This window comes from Pongo abelii, chromosome 15 (genome assembly GCF_028885655.2).
Source record: "Pongo abelii isolate AG06213 chromosome 15, NHGRI_mPonAbe1-v2.0_pri, whole genome shotgun sequence".
NCBI classification, from domain to species: domain Eukaryota; kingdom Metazoa; phylum Chordata; class Mammalia; order Primates; family Hominidae; genus Pongo; species Pongo abelii.
The window spans coordinates 65,833,119-65,859,330 of NC_072000.2; the positions used below are offsets into that span (position 1 = coordinate 65,833,119).

At 37.1% G+C, this 26,212-nt stretch overlaps 1 protein-coding gene across 4 annotated transcripts in view; it reads left to right on the top strand.

The window, feature by feature from the left end:
• Positions 1–25,750, top strand: part of HIF1A (hypoxia inducible factor 1 subunit alpha) — a 51,556-nt gene extending 25,806 nt beyond the window's left edge. For all 4 annotated transcript variants that reach the window (XM_024231306.3, NM_001133503.1, XM_054529831.2 and 1 more), the window contains 13 exon segments: positions 270–415; positions 500–584; positions 5,483–5,595; positions 6,242–6,444; positions 9,946–10,052; positions 11,660–11,807; positions 14,415–14,635; positions 15,606–15,892; positions 18,029–18,151; positions 18,279–18,712; positions 22,235–22,343; positions 23,199–23,325; positions 24,426–25,750. In XM_024231306.3, coding sequence (XP_024087074.3) covers positions 270–415; positions 500–584; positions 5,483–5,595; positions 6,242–6,444; positions 9,946–10,052; positions 11,660–11,807; positions 14,415–14,635; positions 15,606–15,892; positions 18,029–18,151; positions 18,279–18,712; positions 22,235–22,343; positions 23,199–23,325; positions 24,426–24,577 — 2,255 coding nt within the window. In that variant the 3' untranslated portion in view covers positions 24,578–25,750.
• Positions 25,751–26,212: the final 462 nt, after the last annotated feature.

Below are 26,212 nucleotides of genomic sequence, written 5' to 3' on the forward strand. Positions count from 1 at the left end.
GAGACTCTGTCTCAAAAATAATAAATAAATAAATAAAAAACATTACTCTTCTTTCTTCTATGGTTTGCTTTGCTGCATTACTTTAATCATGAAAAGCAGCTGGCACATCTAATTATAGTCTTTCTAGCTTCTGGCCTTCACTTTTCTATGTTGAAATGGCTGTATATATTAAAGTATCTGTGAGAAAACTTTATAAAAACATCTAAATATTATATCATTTAAGTACAACTTTTTAACTAATTATTTTCCTCTTCTTGTGCCCTTTTTAGGTGATTTGGATATTGAAGATGAAATGAAAGCACAGATGAATTGCTTTTATTTGAAAGCCTTGGATGGTTTTGTTATGGTTCTCACAGATGATGGTGACATGATTTACATTTCTGATAATGTGAACAAATACATGGGATTAACTCAGGTAAAATACACACATATTAAGAGCCCTTCTATATGTTTTTATGATTTTATGATATAGCCCTAATTTTTAAAAATGTGTTTACAGTTTGAACTAACTGGACACAGTGTGTTTGATTTTACTCATCCATGTGACCATGAGGAAATGAGAGAAATGCTTACACACAGAAATGGTAAGAAAAGTCTGTTGTTTGATTTAATGTCACAGGTGGTTTTACATAATCAGATAGTATTGCTAATTATTAAACTTTGCTATTGTACTTACCCAAGGCAAAATGTTATTTCATGTTTAATAAAATGTTAAGTCTATTCTTCTTTAAAACTATTATTTTAGTTTTTAGGAATTTCATTTTGAAAGCCCACCTAATTGCATAAATAACTGTGCGTGTGTGAGAAATAAAATGGAAAAGTAAATTAAAATCATGACCAAGAGAGTTATAAATAACCTTTTTTTTTTTTTTTTTTTTTTTTAAGATGGTGCCTCGCTCTGTTGCCCATGCTGGAGTGCAGTGGCACAATCAGCTCACTGCAGCCTTGACCACTGGGACTCAAGCGATCCTCACACCTCAGTCTCCCAAGTTAGCTGGGACCACAGACGTGTGCTACCATGCCCAGCTAATTTTTAAAAAATTATTTGTAGAGACAAAGTCTCACTGTGCTGGCTCAGGCTGGTCTTGAACTACTGGGCTTAAGCCATCCTCTCACCTCGGCCTCCCAAAGTGTTGGGATTACAGGCATGAGCCACCACGCCCAGGCTACCTTTTTTTTCCTTTTCTTTTTAAATTGAGATGGGGGTTCTTGCTGTATTGCCCAGGCTGGTCTTAAACTCCTGGACTCAAGTGATCCTCCTGGCTCAGCCTCCCAAAGTGCTAGGATTATAGGCATGAGCCACCACACCTGGTGGAGTTAAAAATTAAAATACACCATTAAGGCAAGGAGAAATTATAATACAAATGGCAGATAATAGGACTTTAGACAATCATTAAAGTTGAGGTGCCAGTTTAAGTCTAAGGCCCAATAAAAAAAGTTCACCAGAATTTTAAGACGAACAACTGCTTATTTGACTTCTTTGGATGTTCTCAATAATTCGAGACCATGTAGTTAGATTATAAAGTATTACGTTGTGGATGCCCACATATTAACAAAAATAGACAGTAAGACCTCTAATTCTTCGGAATGAATTGTTAAAAATAATCAAGTGTTCTGAGATTTTTGGAAAGTACCTCTTGAATTAAAAAATTAAAGTCTCTACATTTGTGTCTTGTTAAACAGTGTATACTGATCATAATTATTTAAAAAATCATGTGTTCTAAGATTTTTGGAAAGTACCTCTTGAATTACAAAAACAAAAAAGTCTTTCCAAATTTGTGCCTTCTTAAGCAGTGTATACTGATCATAATTGAACTTTTCTTCATGATGGAAAGTTACCACAAGGAAAATTTCTTATGTTCTGCTGTTCTTTGTTGCTCTCCAATTTAAGTGCATACGTTTGTTTGCTTCTATATTATACAACCTCAAATTTACTTTTTGTATAATTTTTGAGGTTTTCTTTTTCATCTCATTTATTATAATAATAGCTAACCTCCATTGAGAGAATGCTGTGTGCCAGGACACTGTTCTTCCTATTTTATGTGCTTTTAACTCCTTTATTCCTCACAACAACCCTGTGAAGTTAACTGTTAGACAATTTCTATTTTACTAGGAAACTGAGGCACAGAGTTACTAAGTAACTTTCCCAACATTATTTGGTTAGTAAATGGCAGAGCTTGGGCTGAACTTTAGTAGACTGGCTTCAGAGTCCACGCTCATTAGTCCTTTGGAGCGCTTTTCATATTCTTGAATTCTCACATTCTGTCTTGTTTCACACTGTCAGCAGGACCTGACTCCTGTTTTTAAATTTCATGTTGTGTTTTTACTGTTAATTTGGAAAACAAATGCATACTTTTTAGAATTCTGTATAAAGGAGGAGTAAATACGCTGTGAGCAAGGACCTAAGTGGGTTGTCAATGAGTTTAATATATGAGTTCTAATGTGCAGAGTTGAGGTTTATATTGACTGCTCAGTGCTTCCCTGGGGCTAGACTATAAATGGATGGATATTAGGAAGTCTTGTTCTGATTTGGTAATGATGTTAATGCATTATTCTAAATCAGATAGTCTTAATATAGTTTAAATGTATGTTTCGAACCAAATGTTCTTTTTTAAAGCACACAAACATTTTGAAATCATTCCTAATGTGGTTAATGAATTATTGATGTTCCATTGGGAAACTAAAATGCAGATTTTTCTCTTTTAGAAATCAGGGACTATTGCAAAGCATCACATTTTAGTGATACACTGAGAGCCAGTGATGTGTTTATACAAATAGTCCTATTTTCCATATAAATTCTAGAAAAATGCTTTCGAATTTATAAATTATACAAAATATGACTTATTTTTAGAGAGTTTAAAATTTAGGTTTTTTTAATGGTTTGTTTTTTTGTTTGTTTTTTGTTTGGTTTTTTTTCCTCATTAGGAAAACACTAGTACTTTTCAGTTACCTTGATTTTTAAATTAATCTGCAGGTCCCCATTCAAAGGCCTTGGGTTCCTTTCAAAGGTCAGTATAATTCAAGCTTAGATTATGAAGGACTGAACATATCCAAAGGATTTTGCATGTGGATCTTTACTGCCACTACCACAACCATCACCACCTACACACACACGACACACACACATTCTCTCTCTCTCCCTCTCTCTCCCTCTCTCCCTCCCTCCCTCCCTCCCGCACTCCCCCGCCTTCCCCCTCCTTTGCTCTCGTGGCGTCTTTTAAAAATATACTCTTGAATCCTTACAGGGAGGGCAAATTCACTTCTTATCTAAGTAAACCCAAATGGCATGCATCAGCACCAGGACTGCCCATCTTTCCTAGTTCCATTATTCATAGAGTATAGGCTGGAATTCATCTTGTTCCTCAAGAGTCCAGCATTTCTAGCTAACCATGCCTACATTTAAACTTACTCTCATTTCTTTTCTACTTAACAGTGTTCTTTCAATATACTAGCATTACAGTTTCCAGATTTGATTTCTCTCCTGTCTTATTTCCATCAGTTTTCAAGTCTATTAAGATTCTACCTCTTCATTTGTCTTTTGTCACCATTCTTTTCCCTCATACTACTGCTACTAGCTCAGCCCTCTCATTACAGTCACCTAATTCTAACATATATATTGCTGCTAAGTTAATTTTCCTTAAGTTACTGATTGTGCTTTTTTAAAGCCCCTTGTTGAATATTTAGGCAGGACTCCATGTGGACATCCACAGCCCTCCATAGTACAGCCCTAACCTTCCCTTCTAGCTTTGCCTTACTACTCTTCTACGTGTACTTTACATTGTGGACAAACTACTATATGCTGTTTTTCAAACATGTCCTATTTTTCCTACCTCTGTGCTTTTCATTCTCTTCCAAGGTACCCTTCTAACCCATCTCTACTTACTGACATTCTAATGTTTCTTTTTCTAAGCCGGACTTCTTGATTTCCCTTGACTAGAAATTATCTTCTAAGCTCTCCCTATCCTTCTTTAAAGCATTTTTGTAAGTCTCAAGTACCAACTCTACATTGTGTTTTTGTTGACCTTACTATATCTACTACATTTTTAACTTCTTCAGGAAAGGTGGCGTGTCTTACTCATCTTTGTATTGCCTGCAATATCTAGTCCAGGTTCTGAATAATAAATATTTTTATATGTGTTCTGAAGCACACTGACCAATGAAGATAAGAAATCAAGAGGCTAGTTCCTTATTTTTTTTTAAATTTTTTTTTGAGACAGTGTCTCACTTTGTCACCTAGGCTGGAGTGCAGTGGCAGAATCTCAGTTCACTGCAACCTCTGCCTCCTGGGTTCAAGTGATTCTCACGTCTCAACCTCCCAAGTAGCTGGGATTATAGGCATGTGCCACCACACCTAGCTAATATTTATATTTTTAGTAGAGATGGGGTTTTGCCATCATGGCCAGCATGGTCTCAAACTTCTGTCCTCAAGTGATCTTCCTGCCTCAGCCTCCCCAAGTGCTGGGATTACAGGCATGAGGCATGAGCCACTGCGCCCAGCAAGATGCTCTTTCCTTAGTCACCTAAATATAATCTCATTTTTAGTTACAGAAGGTTTGAAATAGGAGTGAATAGACTTTACTTAATTCTGACTTTGTAGCTTTTTTTTTTTGAGATGGATTCTCGCTCTATAGCCCAGGATGGAATGCAGTGGCACAGTCTCAGCTCACTGCAACCTCTGCCTCCCGGGTTCGAGTGATTCCCCTGCCTCAGTCTCCCAAGTAGCTGGGATTACAGGCACCCACTATCACACCCAGCTAATTTTTGTATTTTTAGTAGAGACAGCGTTTCACCATGTTGGCCAGGCTGGTCTCGAACTCCTGACCTCAAGTGATCCTCTTGCCTCAGCCTCCCAAAGTGCTGGGATTACAGGCATGAGCCACCGTGCCCTGCCTATTTCTGTAACTTTTGATAAGTCATTTGATCTGTTGTTGTTGTTTTCTCATAGTAACAAAGTAGAAATAATTTTCTGCCTGCTTTACTAGATAAATTAAGGGGAAAAAAATAAGATATGTAAAAATGTTACTTGTTATTAAAAAGAAAGTTGCTATTTTAAAAAGGTTCTATAAAGACATAGAGTGCTTATTAGAAATTGAGCTAACACATTCAGGAAAGGATACGAAGAGTTTGCTGAAGTTCTTTCTTTAGAGATTCTTGTGTACCGATAGCACAGTTAAAGAGCAAACTCATACCATTTTTATATTTCTGTGTAGTTTGACTAAGCTTACTGGCGTGAATGATTAACTGTTATCCCAAGTACGGATTATCTTTCAGCCAACTCAGGGAATCACAGCTACTGAGTAGTGTGTGTGTCAGATCTCTTGGGTGTGCTGGAGTGAGTAAAAGGGGAATGAATTACTGTGTTCATGCTGAGACTTAATTGAAGGGGTATTCAGTTGATCTAGGTGATGGGCACTTTGCTACTTTTATTGTAACAAATTTGTATATTTAGTTGCTTTAAAACTTTATTTCATGCTTTCATTAGGCCCTGTGAAAAAGGGTAAAGAACAGAACACACAGCGAAGCTTTTTTCTCAGAATGAAGTGTACCCTAACTAGCCGAGGAAGAACTATGAACATAAAGTCTGCAACATGGAAGGTAAGTGAAAATTATTTGTGATTGATGATACACTTTATTTATATATAGATACTGCAGTATTAAGATAACTTTAGAATTGTGAGGGAAGGTTTACAGTTCCATGGTGTTTGGTTATGTAACATTTATATCTTCAACTGATTTGCATGTGATCCCCAAAATCCAGAACCGTGTAGTAATTTGCCAATTTGAGGCACAAACTTAAATTATGTGAATTGTGGCACTGGTGTACCAGGCTTACTTAATCAGTTGGCTTTGCCAGCCACACAATATTTGAATCCTGATAGGGCTTAATTTTCTATTAATCATGGTTTTGTATCTTTGTTCAATGTTGAAACATAGTCATCAGTGCAAGAAATAACTATCAAACAGCCATGATGATGAGATGAATGAAAAAGCAGCCTAGACTTTATACGAGGGGAGTTTTTTAAAGAGTAATATATACGCCCTGGGCAGGAAGTAGGTCATGGGTGGTATCATAGGAAAAATGTTCACTGATTTTCAAAAACGTGATTAATCCACTGGTGACAGTAAATTTTATCAAAGCTTACTGGCCATGTCAGACTCAACTACTTATCTCTGCTTTTTTTTTTTCCTAGCATTGTAAATATTTTTTTTTTAACTGCTTTGTTTTCTTCTTCATACACAGGTATTGCACTGCACAGGCCATATTCACGTATATGATACCAACAGTAACCAACCTCAGTGTGGGTATAAGAAACCACCTATGACCTGCTTGGTGCTGATTTGTGAACCCATTCCTCACCCATCAAATATTGAAATTCCTTTAGATAGCAAGACTTTCCTCAGTCGACACAGCCTGGATATGAAATTTTCTTATTGTGATGAAAGGTAAATTAGATCTAAAATGTGAATTTGAAATTTTTAATTAGTCTACAGCATTATTGAATATTCACCATAGCAAAGATTCAGTGTTGGCCATGCATGGTGGCTCACACCTGTAATCCCAGCACTTTGGAAGGCTGAGGCGGAGAGGGTGGATCATCTGAGGTCAGGAGATCGAGACCAGCCTGGCCAATGTGGTGAAACCCCGTCTCTACTAAAAAATACAAAAATTAGCGGGGCGTGGTGGCAGGCACTACTCAGGAGGCTGAGGCGGGAGAATCGCTTGAACCTGGGAGGTGGATGTTGTGGTGAGCTGAGATCACACCAACACCTGAGGTCAGGAGTTTGAAACCAGCCTGGCCAACATGGTAAAACCCCATCTCTACTAAAAATACAAAAATCAGCTGGGTATGGGGGCACGTATCCGTAATCCCAGCTACTTGGGAGGCTGAGGTAGGAGAACTGCTTGAATCCAGGAGGCGGAGGTAGCAGTGAACCAAGATTGCACCACTGCACTCCGGCCTGGGAGACGGAGTGAGACTCCATCTCAAAAAAAGAAAAAAAAAAAAAACATACCTCAGAAGGATGTTGTAAGGATTAAAGGAGTCTGTTGAGTGCCTAGTGCACATAGTGAATGCTTCACTACTGGTGTCAACTTTAAGAAAATGAATATAGAAAAGCTAAGAATTATTTTAAGGTGTTTACTACTAGTATTCATGTAAATATATGATGGAACAGAGATTTCCATCCTATTTTGAGGAATCATTTTTTATTTTTTTGAAAACTTAAGGTAACAAAGTAGAGAGGAGGCCAGGGAGAAAGGAAGGTAGTGGAGCAAAAATGAGAAAGGGAGTGACATTCCCCTCTAGTTATAGCAGAAAATTAGCAAAATGATCATGACGGGAGGTAACAGTAAAGACAGCCAGCTCATATATCAACCAAGACAGTTTTGAGTTTGACCAGCAGACTGTTATTTTCTGGTTTAGAGCTCTTTCCAGGAACTTCTCGCATCTATAACCCCTGAGAACCAAGCTATGGAAAAAATTTTGCTCAATTTTAAGAAAATCTAACATATCAAGCTCCTAAACTCCAAAATATTCCACAAATAGCTGCTATTTACTATACTGAGTAATAATCATTTAAAATTATTCAACACTTTATTTGAGCATCTACTATGTTCATGGCACTAAAGTAGAAATGAAGATGAACAGTTCCTGCCTCAAAATAAATGAGTAGTATACTGCTTTAGATCATGGGTTTCCTAGTCCATAAAAAACACTTTTTGGTCATATTTTCTGGACACCCCGACCCTTTTGGTACAGAATATAACCTATGTAATTCTCTAAAGTTAAATTAACTTCACTTTTCTTGCTCCAATATGTGTAAAACTGACCTTCTTAGAGGAAAGCATATACAGTTTATATTTTTGACTTCTTGGTATCTTCTAGTGATAGACATACTTCAGATTGAGAAGCACTGATTGACATTAGATTAAATCAGAGCTTCCTATGACAATATAAACAATACCTTCATTAATCTGATCCCCCTACCTACTTCCTCAGCATCATCTCATATCTGTCTCCACTAATCATATTATAGAATCTTTGTTACCTGCACCATGTTAAGCATTTTTAAAAATCTTTTGCTTATACCATACCTTTTTCCTGAAAGCGGTTTTGCCTTTCCTTTGTCTCTAGTCATAAGTCTCCTATAAGAGGCTGTTCCTCATTCTACCATTCCTTTGCATGATAGGATTCCATGGAATAGATTCTCATCACTGCATTTGTCACATTATTTCCAAAGTAGTACAGTACATCTACTGGAAGATTAGCCACGTGTTGAGTTTTGTCTTTGCATTTTCATGCCTAGAATAATGCCAGGCACACATAGGCATATTAAGATTTGAATAGTGAAAAAGTTTTTAATTCCATGGGGATTTTATTTAAACAGAAAAATATAAGACCAATTAAAATTATTTTTAAAGCATAATTTCAAGAAATATGACTGATTTTGTTTAAAAACATGTTTTCCTTTATAGTGCTGCCACCTGGTGTTGCTGTGTTTAGAGATGTCCCTTTGTAAAGAATTGAGGGTTTGAGTTGAGTTTGGTTTGGTTTTTGGCAAATCAGCTTTTCATTTATGTATTTATTTTGTAATAAACTATGGAAGGTCTTGCCTTTAAGTGTGAGAACACAGGCAATGTTACTTTTATACCTTTATAGGATATCTTGCCTATGTCCTTCCTGTAGTTAGGTGGGGTTTTTTTTTTGACACACAGCATGTTATATAAGGTTTGCTTGCACCTCGGTAGGAAAGTCCTCTGAAATCTAAAGGCTGAGAATCTAAAAGCTTAACTCATGTTTTGCTCCTAGAAAGACTTGAGAAGAGAGTATTTCTGTTCAGCATGGTACTAAGAAGATAGCTTTCTCTTTCTCATGTCATTGTTGCCATTTCATACTGCTTACAGAGAATAAGATCTAGTCTCTGTCTTAAATAAAGGTCTACTCTCTGCCAGAGAGCTAGATAGGGTAATTGGATTGTTTTCCAATCTATTTTCATTTGAAATATTGTTTTATCTGAAATTACTCCCATAATTTCATGTAATGCCAAAAACTAAACTAAGTACAAGAGCATCTTCTAAAACCAACGTAATTCCTTTAGTTCCCATTTAGTGTAGATGCTCTTTGGTTGATGATATTAGAATTGTGTAATGGCTATTGATCTCTTAAAGTGAGGTGTTGCCTAGGGGCTTAAAAGTTACTACATAAAGAATTTGGCTTTATGAAAAAATGTTATAGATTTTATCTATATTTTAAAATAAGTGTCAGTGACTACCTTTATAACTTTTACCATGTAGTTTAGTAGTATTTCTTATCTGTTTATTAATACCCTGCCTTGTTACCAAAAGTATGTATAATGAGATGTAATAAGAATAGGTAACAAGTAGGCTGGGCACGTTGGCTCATGCCTGTAATCCCAGTACTTTGGGAGGCCGAGGCGGGTGGATCACCTGAGGTCAGGAGTTCAAGACCAGCCTGACCAACAAGGAGAAACCCCATCCCTACTAAAAATACAAAATTAGCTGGGCATGGTGGCACATGCCTGTAATCCCAGCTACTTGGGAGGCTGAGGCAGGGGAATCGCTTGAACCCAGGAGGTGGAGGTTGCGGTGAGCCGAGATCACACCTCATTGTGCTCTCCAGCCTGAGCAACACGAGGGAAACTCTGTCTCAAAAAAAAAGAATAGGTAACAAGTTTGGGTGAACACGATAAAAGAGTTAAATAACAGGACGAACCTAGAGGACTTAAAGAAATGTGTGGTGTTGGATTTAATAACTGTAGTTGCCAAAGGTGAGGTTTAAATTTATTCTAAGCAAAGGAGGATGCTCTTTATTTTTGAAAATTCACTTGTCCATAAGATTAATGCCTATCAGTTAACTCAGGAGGAGGAAAATTTTTATCAGTGTCTCCCTTTTTTTTCTTAAATCTTGTATTTTTTACTAACAGAATTACCGAATTGATGGGATATGAGCCAGAAGAACTTTTAGGCCGCTCAATTTATGAATATTATCATGCTTTGGACTCTGATCATCTGACCAAAACTCATCATGACAGTAAGTACAATGGAAGAACTCAGAGATATTCTAATTACTTAACTGTTGCAACCTCTGTACAGTTTGGCTACCCATCTAATTCTCTGGTTAAAAGTTCTAGACTAAATATGTTGACAGGCCTATTCAGTAGAGATCTTGACCATTTTGTGTTTTGTATGTGTTGCAACAAATATCAGTAAAAATAGAATCATTTAATCATAGACAAAACTTCCTGGCATTTTAAACACAAAGACTTTTGAAAATCCAAATATTATAGAGTATTGAATAGCATAATTTTCAGAATTCACATAAATACTCAGAACAGTGGTTGGTATGTAAAAGGCACTCAGAAAATATTTGTGCAATCAATGAATGTGAAGGTGGTGAACATCACATTTGGTAATAAGTACCATTTTAAAAAATGCTTATAAGTGCATAGTTAGGTGTTTATATTTATGGGTTACATGAGATATTTTGATATAGGCATGCAATGCGTAAGGATAAATGGAGTACCTGTCACCTCAAGCATTATCTTGTGTGACAAACAATCCAGTTATACTCTTGGTTATTTTTATTTTATTTTATTTTATTTATTTTTTTCTTTTGAGACAGGATCTCACTCTCGCCCAGGCTGGAGTGCAGTGGAGCAATCTCAGCTCACTGCAACCCCCGCCTTCTGGGTTCAAGAGATTCTCATGCCTCATCCTCCCAAGTAGCTGGGATTATAGGCGTGTACCACCATGCCTGGCTAACTTGTATTTTTAGTATAGACGGGGTTTCGCCATGTTGGCCAGGCTGGTCTCGAACTGTATCCAACTGCCTTGGCACCCAGCCTCTTTTAGTTTCTTTAAAATGTACAATTAAATTATTTTTTACTATAGTCACCCAAAACAAGTACCTTTGACATAAGATTTGATTCTGAATTTTACTCAAATGAATGTTAAGATCCCCAAGATAAGTTAAACTTTGGACTATCTCATCTGTTTAATCTGTACCTATGCATGACTTCCCACTGTGCTTGAGGACACCTGAATATCACTGAGTTTGTGTGATTGATCAGCCTTGAACTCAAGAGTAAATCCAAGTCTGCAGTCAGGACACCCCAATCCTCAAAATAATACCATCATTAGGATTTATTTAGTACTTTCTCCCAAATCAATATTTAATTTAAATTGCCTAAATTGCCAAAAGACTTACAGTGTGGTATCAATTTATATTTAAATATGCTACATACAGCTTTTTAAAGCATCTTTGGTTCTCTGGAAACCGTAGTCAGAATTTAAGGTAGTTATTGCGGCACCATTTTCTTGAAAAAGGCTATTGATTATTCTCTAATGACACCAACCTAAGTCATTAAAGGAATTTTAGTTACTGCAGATTGTATATTCATGAACTCTTCACTTAGCTCATTGGCAGCAAAGGAGTTTTATTTAGGGGCTTTGAAAAAGGAAATGGGTATATTTTCAGCTATTCTGGGACACACTGTCAGAATGTAAGCAGTTACAACTGATTCCACTAAATAAACATTTGTTTTCCAAAACAATGAACATTCAGCATCTGTTCATTTAATTGAAAATTCAAAGTTAAAATATTTTCTCTGCATGATTCTTTTTCTTTTCTCCCCCTAGTGTTTACTAAAGGACAAGTTACCACAGGACAGTACAGGATGCTTGCCAAAAGAGGTGGATATGTCTGGGTTGAAACTCAAGCAACTGTCATATATAACACCAAGAATTCTCAACCACAGTGCATTGTATGTGTGAATTATGTTGTGAGGTAAGTAGGTTTGAGAAATAAACATTTTTGGGGAACAAATAGTAATTCTTTTTGGATACTCTGTTCATTTATAGGAAGATAAGATAATAAATATTAACTAAATTTTAATTCTTTTACATCGCCATCAAATTATTATTTTCTATACTCTGACCTAGGTTTCCAGTCCAGCTATTCCACAGTGATGCCACTAAATACTGTCAGTAGTTGTCTATCCCCATACCTTCACTCCTATTTTTAAAATGACCATGAAAAAAATACCAGATCCATTGATTGGTTTGGTCTAGTTATACAGATATCGGCATATACTATCTCAAGACGGCTGTGTTCTTTTTGTAGGAAGAATACTGGCCTAGGTTTGTATCATAGCTCTACCACTCATTAGCTCCCTGACCTTGGGGAAGTGTCTTCATTTTTCTGAATTTCATCTATGTAGATAATCCTTCAGAAGGTTATAATGAAAATTAAATGAAATTCTATGAGATTAGGGATGGGGGAGGGATAGCATTAGGAGATATACCTAATGTAAATGATGAGTTAATGGATGTAGCACACCAACATGGCACATGTATACATATGTAACAAACCTGCACGTTGTACACATGTACCCTAGAACTTAAAGTATAATTTAAAAAAAAAAGAAATTCTGTGAGATTAATAAGTTATATGATGTAATACATGGCTCTTGCATATTCATGAACTCTTCACTTAGCTCTTTGGCTTGTGAATATTATGTACATCAAAATTTAATTTTTCATTTGATCTATTTTACTAGACTCCTGCCCCATCTAGTCTACCTGTCCACATTATTACCACATTCTAGTCCATCTTGCCCATTACTACCAGGCTAAGCTTTCTAGTGTGGATATGTCATCATCTTATTTTCCTTAGAATTTTAGCGATCTTTTTATCATTTCCAAAATAAACACTTGCCTAGGTGTACAGCCTCCTTGTTTACCATCATACTCACGCATTAGAGATTTAGCCTTCCCTTTAAAATCTAGGGTCACCCCTCTTAGGAAGACTTTGGCCAGTTTTTATTTTTGCCACTTCTGACACCATCCTTTAATGTTTTAATATTAGTGCCACAGAGTTCTTTTGTGACTTTACCATTATGTAAGAATCCTCCACTTGGAATGTCTTTCTCTTCCTCACACCCCAATCTGCCTAGCAAATGCCACTTGATCCCAAGTATCAGCTTGTTAGCTTCTCAGTGAAGCAAGCCTTCTCTATTTTAGCAGTTATCACAGTGTATTTTAATTGTTTACATATCTACTTTCACAATGGGTTATAAATTTCTTAAGGTCAAGGGTTGGCTATTTTAATCTTTGCATTCTCAGTTCATTTCAGATAGTGAACATTTAATATGTTAATTAAAGGAGTAATTTACATTTAAGCCAAACATGAAGATAAACTATTGCTCATCATCCCTCTTCAGCCGTATCCTGTAGGTGGTATCACCTTATGTTCTTACCACCAAAGAAAATATGGCCCCTCTCTTAGAAAGATCTTGATCATTTATCTGTGTATCTTTAGGACTATCCTTAGATCATGCCTCATATATTGATGCCAAAGAGTTCTTTTGTGCCAATTTCATAATGTGTGTCAGCACAACAATTCTGAAGATTTGTTGGTGTCCTTCATGTACTTGACTACAAATTGCCTTGTCATCACCACTCTTCTCAAAGGATATCTGAAATTCTTTTTTTCTTTTTTTTTTTTTTGAGACGGAGTCTCACTCTGTCACCCAGGCTGGAGTGCAGTGGCGTGATCTTGGCTCACTCCACCTCCCGAGCTCAAGCGATTCTTGTGCCTCAGCCTCCCAAGTAGCTGGGACTACAGGTGTGCACCACCACACCGGGCTAATTTTTTGTATTTTTAGTAGAGACAGGGTTTTGCCATGTTGGCCAGGCTCTTGAACTCCCAGGCTCAAGCGATCCACCCGCCTCAGCCTCCCAAAGTGCTGGGATTACAGGCATGAGCCACCGCGCCCAGCCTAGATATCTGAAATTCTTAACTGAAATTAGTCAAATTATCTTGTACTGGGGATTTTTTTTTTTAACTTCAACTTTTATTTTTGATTCAGGGGATACATGCATAGGTTTGTTACATGGGTATATCATGTGATGCTGAGGTTTGGGGTACAATTGATCCTGTCACCCAGGTAGTGAGCATAATACCCAACAGTTGTTCAACCCTTGCGCCTCTCCCCTAGTAGTCCTCAGTGTCTATTGATGCCATCTTTATGTCCACAAGTAACCCAGTGTTTAGCTCCCACTTACAAGTGAGAACATGCAGCATTTGGTTTTCTGTTCCTGGGTTATCTCACTTAGGATAATGGTCTCTGGATGCATCCATGTTGCTGCAAAGGACATGATTTCATTCTTTTTTATGGCTGCATACTGTGAATTTTATTGGGTCTTTATTTTGTATTAGCATTTTAAAACCCTAAATGTGACATAGTACACATGAGTGATCATGCATCTCAAGAAATCTTAAAATGTTCCTGTCCATAAAGCAGAATTTTTTAAGAGACCATTTCACAGTCCCCCTTCCCCTCACTGTATCAAGTGCTCATTTGTGAATTACCAATTTCTCTTGTTTTGACAGTGGTATTATTCAGCACGACTTGATTTTCTCCCTTCAACAAACAGAATGTGTCCTTAAACCGGTTGAATCTTCAGATATGAAAATGACTCAGCTATTCACCAAAGTTGAATCAGAAGACACAAGTAGCCTCTTTGACAAACTTAAGAAGGAACCTGATGCTTTAACTTTGCTGGCCCCAGCCGCTGGAGACACAATCATATCTTTAGATTTTGGCAGCAATGGTGAGTAGTTATTTTGTTAATCCCCTAAATTGTGTCAGTTGCTACAAGCCCCATTTCAACTAAACATTACTTTATGGTTTTTGTTGGTAATCATTGGACATTATAAGCTAATAATATTTTTATAGTTTTCTTAAATGTATTTGCTTAAATATTTTTGCCCCCGTAATTTCTTACCATTCTTGCTTTTTTATACTGTTGGAAATTGTGCTTCAAAGTGTCCTTAAGGTATTTCTTCTTCCCACATAAATTTTTCCTGGCTACTCTATTTCTGTATCCTGCTGTCAGATTTTCTCCGCAGTTTAGCAGAGTTATATGGAAGTAGGCATTGTTGCATTAAAGGATAAAAAAGTAGTCATACTATAACATCAAGCATTGAAGATGAAAACTGCAGTTTTAAAGTAGAGAACATTTTAATGTATAAAAAGGTTGGTATTGCCTTTTGTCTTTTATGCCATAGAGATTAAGAGGAGGTATCAATAGTGGATTGTAAAGATAACTCAGACTTATGGTTATACTATACTATTGTATGTAAACTTTCTGATGAAGGAAAATTTGGTGACATTTTGTTGTTTGAATTAGACAAACCTTTTGTGAAAAAGAACATAAATTTTTTATAGTGAAAATCCTTGTGGCCGGGCGCAGTGGCTCACGCCTGTAATCCCAGCACTTTGGGAGGCCGAGGCGGGTGGATCACTTGAGGTTAGGAGTTCGAGACCAGCCTGGCCACCATGGTGAAACCCTGTCTCTACCAAAAATACAAAAATTAGCTGGGCGTGGTGGTGTGCGCCTGTAATCCCAGCTACTTGGGAGGCTGAGGCAGGAGAATTGCTTGAACCTGGGAGGCAGAGGTTGCAGTGAGCCGACATTGCGCCATTGCACTCCAGCCTGGGCAACAGAGCAAGACTATGTCTTGGGTTAAAAAAAAAAAATCCTTCTATACTTTAGATTGACTCATATTTTTTCCCCACAGACACAGAAACTGATGACCAGCAACTTGAGGAAGTACCATTATATAATGATGTAATGCTCCCCTCACCCAACGAAAAATTACAGAATATAAATTTGGCAATGTCTCCATTACCCACCGCTGAAACACCAAAGCCACTTCGAAGTAGTGCTGACCCTGCACTCAATCAAGAAGTTGCATTAAAATTAGAACCAAATCCAGAGTCACTGGAACTTTCTTTTACCATGCCCCAGATTCAGGATCAGCCACCTAGTCCTTCTGATGGAAGCACTAGACAAAGTTCACCTGAGGTAGGTGTCATGATATAATCAGAAAGGGACAACTTTCAGATTTTAACATTCAAGAATGTATTTATAAGTTTGATTCAAACACTCATTTGAACCACAAATTACATTTGTGTGTGTGTTTGAATTTTAGCACTTTAAAATTATCGCAAGAGCTACTGCCTAACCTAGACCTGAGCACATGTTTTAGGCTCAAAGATAGGAACATGGGAAGAAACTAGCTTAATATAAACCAAAAGTTGAAACGTACATTGTTTCTCTATTATTTATATCAGTAGGACAAAAACATCTTGAATTTGGACATTTAAAGAGAATAGTACTAAGTGTGCTCAAGGTAGCTACAGCCTATACCTGTTACCCCTTTTAGTTTGTTTTATTGTGTTTTGTTTTGTTTTGAGAAAGTCTCACTATCACCCAGGCTGGAGTGCAGTGGTGCAATCACAGCCTCAACCTCCCAGGCTCAAATGATTCTCCCACCTCAGCCTCCCAAGTAGCTGGGACTACAGGCCTGCACCACCATGCCTGGCTAATTTTTTAACCTTTTTTTTTTTTTTTTTGTGGAGTCGGGGTTCTCACTATGTTGCTCAGGCTGGTTTTAAACTCCTGGGCTCAAGCGATCCTCCTGCCTTGGCCTCCCAAAGTACTAGGATTACAGGCGTGAGCTACCATGCCTGGCCCATTACCCCTTTGAGTTGGAGAACTGTCTGGTAGCAATAGACTTACCAGGGTTTAAATGGGAAAGGACCTTATAAATTCTTTGCCCAATTTAGTCTAATTTCCATCAGTATTTTGAAATTTTGGGTAAGTATAATATGAAAATAACAAGTGTTACATAAAATAAATACTTAGTAACTGGTCTTTTTTATTCTGGATCTGTCTTGATATTAATTGTCCTATAAACACAAAAATAATCTTTAAAGGCTAGGCTGGCCAAGACTTAGAGATATCACACAGGGCTCTGTTTCTAAATCTAGAATGATTCCATTTTAGGGCTTCCTGCATCTAAAAATATGCTCAGGAGTAGGGCAACTTAGATCTGAACATTATAACTTGATAAATGAGGCATAAATAAGCTTTAATAAGTGGTAAATAATTCTACATTAGGTATTTGTTGAATAAAACTGACAAGCTAAGAGTAGGAGATTTGATATCTCATAGCCTTGTGTTGAATGAATATATATCCTATGCTGTGGTTGCTTAATTTACCCAGCACAAAAAAAAAATGTTTGATTCATCTCGGTTTTTATCTAACAAAAGTAAATCTAACAAAAACGTTAGAAGGAGGAAAGCAAAATTTCTTGTTTAGAATACACAGCTATAGTTTTTGGTTAAAATTCTTGCCCAGAATTCTTAAAATAGTAATAATGTACATTCGTTCAGGTATATGCAGGTAAAATAACTTAAGTTTCTACTCCCACCCCCGACAGTAACTGTGAGATTTTTAGGTAGCTCAGTCAACACAGGAGTGTGCCTTCTCAGTTCAAAGGTAAATTCCAGTGAATGTAGCATCTAGTTAATTGGTCAATTAGGTACCATTGTGGAATGTGAACTACCAAATAGGTTTTATTCTTTAGAATAAGGTGTTTCTTTTCATCTCAATTTTGTAAATGATGTTATATTACATAGTCAGAAATATGTATATTGGCAAAATTAGTTACCAGTATAAGCTTCAAAATGTCACTGTTTTCACTAAATTTGTTTTGTTTTGTTTTGTTTTGTTTTTGAGATGGAGTCTCACTCTGTCGCCAGGCTGGAGTACAGTGGCACAATCTTGGCTCACTGCAACCTCTGCCTCCCAGGTTCAAGTGATTCTCCTGCCTCAGCCTCCTGAGTAGCTGGGATTACAGGCGTATGCCACCATGCCTAGCTAATTTTTGTATTTTTAGTAGAGACAAGGTTTCACCATGTTGGCCAGGATGGTCTTGATCTCTTGACCTCATGATCCCCCCACCTTGGCTTCCCAAAGTGCTGGGATTACAGGCGTGAGCCACTGAGCCCGACCTAGTTAAATAAAATTTGATAAACACGATGGACTTGGTTGTGTGTTTTCTGGTTTTTCTGAGATCTAGTTTGAAAATTCTGACAACTAGCAAAGTATATGGAGGCTTCTTCAGGAAATAGTAAACATATTTCTTTTTACAGCCTAATAGTCCCAGTGAATATTGTTTTTATGTGGATAGTGATATGGTCAATGAATTCAAGTTGGAATTGGTAGAAAAACTTTTTGCTGAAGACACAGAAGCAAAGAACCCATTTTCTACTCAGGTATATTAACTTATTTGTTTTATATTAAATTTCATTAATTTTTAGTCTGAAATGACTTTGAGTTTCACTTGTTTTTTATTTATAAGGTGTGGGCATTGTAAAAACTCATGTATTTGCTGTTTTAAAGGACACAGATTTAGACTTGGAGATGTTAGCTCCCTATATCCCAATGGATGATGACTTCCAGTTACGTTCCTTCGATCAGTTGTCACCATTAGAAAGCAGTTCCGCAAGCCCTGAAAGCGCAAGTCCTCAAAGCACAGTTACAGTATTCCAGCAGACTCAAATACAAGAACCTACTGCTAATGCCACCACTACCACTGCCACCACTGATGAATTAAAAACAGTGACAAAAGACTGTATGGAAGACATTAAAATACTGATTGCATCTCCATCTCCTACCCACATACATAAAGAAACTACTAGTGCCACATCATCACCATATAGAGATACTCAAAGTCGGACAGCCTCACCAAACAGAGCAGGAAAAGGAGTCATAGAACAGACAGAAAAATCTCATCCAAGAAGCCCTAACGTGTTATCTGTCGCTTTGAGTCAAAGGTATTTATGTGTAACATTCAAGTTATAGTTCTTTTATTATTTTTGAGATAAATGTATGTGATAGTACATGATTTTTAAACTTATAGCAAACTTTCTGATATATATGCCCTAAGGCAAATTCTTGAGAACTCAAAAAACTTTCTAAATTAACCTCATATATTTTTTCTTTTTCTTTCTTTGTTTTTTTTGAGACAGAGTCTCGCTCTGTCCCCCAGGCTGGAGTGCAATGGCATGGCACAATCTCAGCTCATGGCAACCTCCGCCTCCTGGGTGCATGAGATTCCCCTGCCTCAGCCTCCCGAGTAGCTGGGATTACAGGCATGCACCACCACGCCCGGCTAATTTTTTGGTATTTTTCATAGAGACAGGGTTTCTCCACGTTGGTCAGGCTGGTCTCAAACTCCCGACTTCAGGTGATCCGCCTGCCTCGGCCTCCGAAAGAGCTGGGATTACAGGTGTGAGCCACCACGCCCGCTCCTATTTTTCCTAAAATAATTATAAATTCTAAAATTACCTATCTAAATGTAGGAGGTTCTTCCAACACCTTTAAAATAAAATCCAGCTCAGTACTGTAAATGTGTTTACAGAACTTGTTTAAAGTTCTTACAGTTGTTTAAATCAGACTAGTTAACTACCCTCGCTACTTAGATGCTTCCATTTCTTAGACCTGTTTTTTAAGCTTATCTGAAGAAAAGTCCTTCCAATTTAAGGGTTATTTCCAATTGCACATTCCAAATTGAGCCTTCCATCTTCAGCATTCAATATAGATATTTACAGGCCCCTCTTTTAAAATTTTTTTATAGTTAACTTGTATTAAAGTTGCTTTTATTTTTCATTACGTATTTGTAGAACATTAGCTATATATATATATATATTGCAGGCCACATAGGTTTTCAAACTGTACACCAGGAATCTAAGCATGAATTATTACTTCTATGGAGCTAGTTCAAACAAACATGGACATGACCCAATTTTTAAGTTATACTTTCTGTATATAATTCGTAAGGGGATTTCACATAGTTTAAGTTTGAGGCTATAGCTAGAAGAAATTAAGTTTTATCTAATAAGTATGTGGAAGAGGGAAATGATTCCTTCTCTACTATGTCTAGACTAAGCCAGATATCAGTAGCAATAGGAAAGAACCACTGTCGTAGCCAGAACACATAGCTTTTTTCCCTGCCTAGCATTCCCACCTTGACCTAGAGTGCTGGGAGAGGTCTTTTCCCTAAGCTTGGAAAAGACATTGGGGCTTTAGATGAACTCAGAAGTACTTTATGTTACTTTATTTACTGTGTCACTAACTCACTTTTGACTCTGAGCTCCATGAGGGCAATCATAGTGTCTTGGGCATTTTAGTGATACTAATACTTAGCTCATGATCTAATGTGTAGTACTTCCTCAATAAATGGTTGTTGAGGCAGGGCGCAGTGGCTCATGCCCGTAATCTCAGCACTTTGGGAGGCTGAAGCGGGTGGATCACCTGAGGCCAAGAGTTCCAGACCAGCCTGGCCAACGTGGTGAAACCCTGTCTACTAAAAATGCAAAAATTAGCTGGGCATGGTGGCACGTGCCTGTAATCCCAGCTACTTGGGAGGTTGAGGCAGGAGAATTGCTTGAACCCTGGAGGTGGAGGCTGCAGTGAGCCGAGATTGTGCCATTACACACTCCAGCCTGGGCGAGAAGAGTGAAACTCGGTTTCAAAAAAAAATGGTTGTTGGACTGACAGATGCATGAATACAGTAATGAAAATGACAATCACTTGTAAGTTACAGTTTACTGTCAGCTACAGAGGATGGGATATCCAGTTTTCTGAACAACTGTTCTCTTGTACTTCTCAAAGCCAAAGTGTAACAACACATCAGGTCACTTTAGCAATTTTTTTTTTTTTTTTTTTTGAGACGGAGTTTTGCTCTTGTTGCCCAGGCTGGAGTGCAATGGCGCCATCTCGGATCTCGGCTCACCGCAACTGCCGCCTCACTGGTTCAAGCAAATCTCATGCCTCAGCCTCCCGAGTAGCTGGGATTACAGGCATGCACCACCATGCCCAGCTAATTTTGTATTTTTAGTAGAGACAGTGTTTCTCCAGGTTGATCAGGCTGGTCTCAAACTCCCGACCTCAGGTGATCCGCCTGCCTCAGCCTCCCAAAGTGCTGGGATGACAGTTGTGAGCCACTGTGCCCAGCTAGCAACTGTTTTTAAACATAAGTTCCAATGTAGTGTACACTGAAAATTTTTATGAAAGGAATTTCAAAAATTAAGATAAACCATTAAAAACGTAACTACCAAGTACTACTACTACTACAATGATATTTACATAATAGACTGAGTTACATTTCATAAAGACAATATATCTATATAAGAATTTTTAAACTTCCCTGTCTATATAATAGAAGTTTTATAGAAATTTTTTAAAAACCAAAGAAAACTGCAAAATAAGATCACTTACCTATTTGGCATTCTCAACTATCTGGAACAGCAAGGAGCCATTATGATTATGCATTTGGTTTGTGGGGTGTCTTGAAAAGTCAAAATAATATAACAAAGCTGATGTACTTTACTCATTAAAACAGTTCTTCACAATTTAATATTAATTTTAGATATACATAGTTCATGTTTGATAACCAGATCAATACTGAGTGAAAAATAGCATAGTGGGAAGAGCAGGGGAGGGGAGGTAGGGATCTAGAGACCTAGAGTGTACTTCCATATCGCAACTAGTGAGCAGTAGGACTTTGAGAAAGTTACCCAATAGGCCTCGGGGTTCTAATTTATAAAATGGGTATGATATGCCTGCCTTACCTATCTTGGGAACTTAAGTAAGGTTCAAATGAACTAATGAACTTGAAATGTTTTATAAACTGAAAATGCTATACAAATGTGAGATTGATCTTGTATTTCAATAGTCCCAACAATATCACTGCATTGTTATATTAGGTGGAATAAAAGGACAATATTTAACTGTTTTGACTCTACAATAGTGTCAATTTAATTGTGTTCAGCTCTATTTTATAAAATAGGGATACGCATACTGTAGAAAATTTTCTGTTAAATTAAGCTTTGAAGGCCAGGTGCTCACGCCTGTAATCCCAGCACTTTGGGAGGCCAAGGTGGGCAGATCACTTGCGCTCAGGAGTTTGAGACCAGCCTGAGGAACATGGTGAAATCCCGTCTCTACAAATATATATATATATATATAAATTAGCCATAATCCCAGCTACTTGAGAGGCTGAGGTGTGGGAGGATCACTTGATTCCGGAGGCAGGGCTTGGTTGCAGTAAGCAGAGATCGTGTCTTTGCACTCCAGCCTGGCTGACAGAGTGAGACCCTGTTTCACCAAAAAAAAAAAAAAAAATTAAGCTTTTACTTTTACGGTGATAAACTTTAGTGATCAGGAAAGTTATCTTATGTATATTGTATTCCTTAATATTGGAGAACTAAGGAATTATGTATTTTCTTTAAAAGAGCTCACTGGATATTTAAAAAAAACAGCTATATTTTCATGTAGAATTTTTTTCTTTTCAGAACTACAGTTCCTGAGGAAGAACTAAATCCAAAGATACTAGCTTTGCAGAATGCTCAGAGAAAGCGAAAAATGGAACATGATGGTTCACTTTTTCAAGCAGTAGGAATTGTAAGTATGAGAGTAGTAGGTTTTGCTTTTCTAGCTAATGTGCTATTTCGTGTGTGTGTGTGTGTTTCCACGTTTCTTCCAAATAGTAAAGTTATATTTTCAGAAGTTATACGTTGGGTTTTTTTACTCTGTATACACTGGTTTTTAAAAATACAAATGTTTAATAAATACATTCTTGGTATAAAAATTCCAAACAATTCCAGTGTATTTTGAGTTAAAAAGTGAAGTTCTCCCCTTACTCCGCCCTGAATATCACCACCAATCTCATTCTCTTCCCTTTAAGTTACTTTGCGTTATTAAAAGAACTGCTATTGGCCAGGCACAGTGCCTCACGCCTGTAATCCCAGCACTTTGGGAGGCCAAGGTGAGGATCACTTGAGGTCAGGAGTTCGAGACCAGCCTGGCCAACTTGGTGAAACCCTGTCTCTACTAAAAATACAAAAATTAGCCAGGCGTGGTGGTGCACGACTATAATCCCAGCCACTCTGGAGGCTGAGGCAGGAGAATAGCTTGAACCCGGGAGGTGGAGGTTGCGATGAGCTGAGATCAGACCACTGCACTCCAGCCTGGGTGAAGAGTGAGAATCCATCTCAAATTTTAAAAAGAACTGCTATGTTTTGGGGTAAGTCAATGGTGGTATAATACATTCTGATATTTTCAAACTAAATTAACTGGAAAGTATTTATAGACAGAATGGTCATAATGGATGACAAATAAGAAAGAATTCAAAATAATTTAGGGTAGTATTTAAGAAACTGCCTATAATGTTATTAAATTTACACTGATTTAAAGGTTTTTGGTTGTTTAAAAAAAAAATTCAACAAACTAAACTTGAAATAACTTTACTGTTTATAGGGAACATTATTACAGCAGCCAGAGGATCATGCAGCTACTACATCACTTTCTTGGAAACGTGTAAAAGGATGCAAATCTAGTGAACAGAATGGAATGGAGCAAAAGACAATTATTTTAATACCCTCTGGTTAGTTTATTCTTTTTGACCTTGAACATCACAAAGACAAAATACATGAAACATTTTTATTTAGGAGCTTTAATCTAAGTGAGAATGACTTTGGTTCCTTAGCAAGATTAAAAAGTAAAGTTGTGGCTGGGCGCGCTGGCTCACACCTGTAATCCCAGCACTTTGGGAGGCCCGAGGCAGCTGGATCATCTGAGGTCAGGAGTTGGAGACCAGCCTGGCCACCGTGGTGAAACCCCGTCTCTACTAAAAATACAAAAATCAGCTGGGCGTGGTGGCAGGCGCCTGTAATCCCAGCTACTTGGGAGGCTGAGGCATGAGAATTGCTTGAACCCGGGAGGCAGAGGTTGCAGTGAGCCAAGATGGCACCACTGCACTCCAGCCTGGGCGACAAGGGTGAGACTCTGCCCCAAAAAAAAAAAAAAAAAGTAAAGTTGTATTTCATGTAATGGTCTTAATACAGAGATTAACATTTCAAGGTGGAGCTTTTCATTTTTAGTAATTTTCTTTGATTTATCTATGTCCATGTGCTGTCAATATTGATAAAAGCTGAAATTTGTGAATTTTTATGACTACTTCTTTTCTTTTTTTGAGACAGGGTCTCGCTCTGTTGCCCAGGCCTGGAGTGCAGTGGCATGATCATAGCTCACTGCAGTCTCAAACTCCTGTGCTCAAGCTCAAGCAGTCATCCTACCTCAGCCTCCTGAGTAGCTCGCACTACAAACATGCCTCACCACACCCGGCTGCTTTTTGTAGAGATGGGGTCTCACTATGTTGCCCAGGCTGCTTTCAAACTCCTGGCCTCAAGTGATCCTCCTGCCTGTGCTAGGATTACAGGCATCAGCCTCGATGCCCACCATATTTATGCCTTTTTCCAAATTGTTATTTCTTTGTGCCTTTATTGTATCCTGTAAACATTTCTGATACAGCAACAGTATCACTGGATTATACTTACTTTTTACATAGTTGTGGTTTTGCCAGGTAAACTAAAAACCCTTCCAGAAGTTTGCTTTATTTTCTGTGATACCTAACACATTTTGAGTGTTTAATAAATATTCATTGACTAGATGAATGTATACTTAGGTATCTCTTTTGTTTTTCAGATTTAGCATGTAGACTGCTGGGGCAATCAATGGATGAAAGTGGATTACCACAGCTGACCAGTTATGATTGTGAAGTTAATGCTCCTATACAAGGCAGCAGAAACCTACTGCAGGGTGAAGAATTACTCAGAGCTTTGGATCAAGTTAACTGAGCTTTTTCATAATTTCATTCCTTTTTTTGGACACTGGTGGCTCATTACCTAAAGCAGTCTATTTATATTTTCTACATCTAATTTTAGAAGCCTGGCTACAATACTGCACAAACTTGGTTAGTTCAATTTTGATCCCCTTTCTACTTAATTTACATTAATGCTCTTTTTTAGTATGTTCTTTAATGCTGGATCACAGACAGCTCATTTTCTCAGTTTTTTAGTATTTAAACCATTGCATTGCAGTAGTATCATTTTAAAAAATGCACCTTTTTATTTATTTATTTTTGGCTAGGGAGTTTATCCCTTTTTCGAATTATTTTTAAGAAGATGCCAATATAATTTTTGTAAGAAGGCAGTAACCTTTCATCATGATCATAAGCAGTTGAAAAATTTTTACACCTTTTTTTTCACATTTTACATAAATAATAATGCTTTGCCAGCAGTACGTGGTAGCCACAATTGCACAATATATTTTCTTAAAAAATACCAGCAGTTACTCATGGAATATATTCTGCGTTTATAAAACTAGTTTTTAAGAAGAATTTTTTTTGGCCTATGAAATTGTTAAACCTGGAACATGACATTGTTAATCATATAATAATGATTCTTAAATGCTGTATGGTTTATTATTTAAATGGGTAAAGCTATTTACATAATATAGAAAGATATGCATATATCTAGAAGGTATGTGGCATTTATTTGGATAAAATTCTCAATTCAGAGAAATCATCTGATGTTTCTATAGTCACTTTGCCAGCTCAAAAGAAAACAATACCCTATGTAGTTGTGGAAGTTTATGCTAATATTGTGTAACTGATATTAAACCTAAATGTTCTGCCTACCCTGTTGGTATAAAGATATTTTGAGCAGACTGTAAACAAGAAAAAAAAAATCATGCATTCTTAGCAAAATTGCCTAGTATGTTAATTTGCTCAAAATACAATGTTTGATTTTATGCACTTTGTCGCTATTAACATCCTTTTTTTTCATGTAGATTTCAATAATTGAGTAATTTTAGAAGCATTATTTTAGGAATATATAGTTGTCACAGTAAATATCTTGTTTTTTCTATGTACATTGTACAAATTTTTCATTCCTTTTGCTCTTTGTGGTTGGATCTAACACTAACTGTATTGTTTTGTTACATCAAATAAACATCTTCTGTGGACCAGGCCCCTTTGATCAGCTTTTATGTTCAAATATTAATAATATTTGCTTCAACACCTCCAACTCATAAAATTGTTTACCAACAATTTAAGCACTTACAAAAATTACGTGGTACTGGTTATTTCTACATTTATCTTATTGCCATCACCTTAATGTATGTTGAGTCCCTAAATGTCATGTTAAATAATAACAACCATAATATCCCATTGAAAAGAGTATGTTGTTAGAAAAGAAACATGATTTTTAAGTTTCTGAGCCTATTAAAATGCTCAAACACAAAATGTTAGTATTTTTAAAATATGCATGGGATGAGTGAAGCAGTTCTCAGCATTATAGTCACATAATGTTACAAAGGCTAGAGTTTCTCTGAAGATTTCTAATCTATTCCCATTAACAGATTAATAAATTTAGACTTCAAATGAATAATTTGCCCAAGCTTTAAAAGTAATAGATGGCAGACCAAAAATG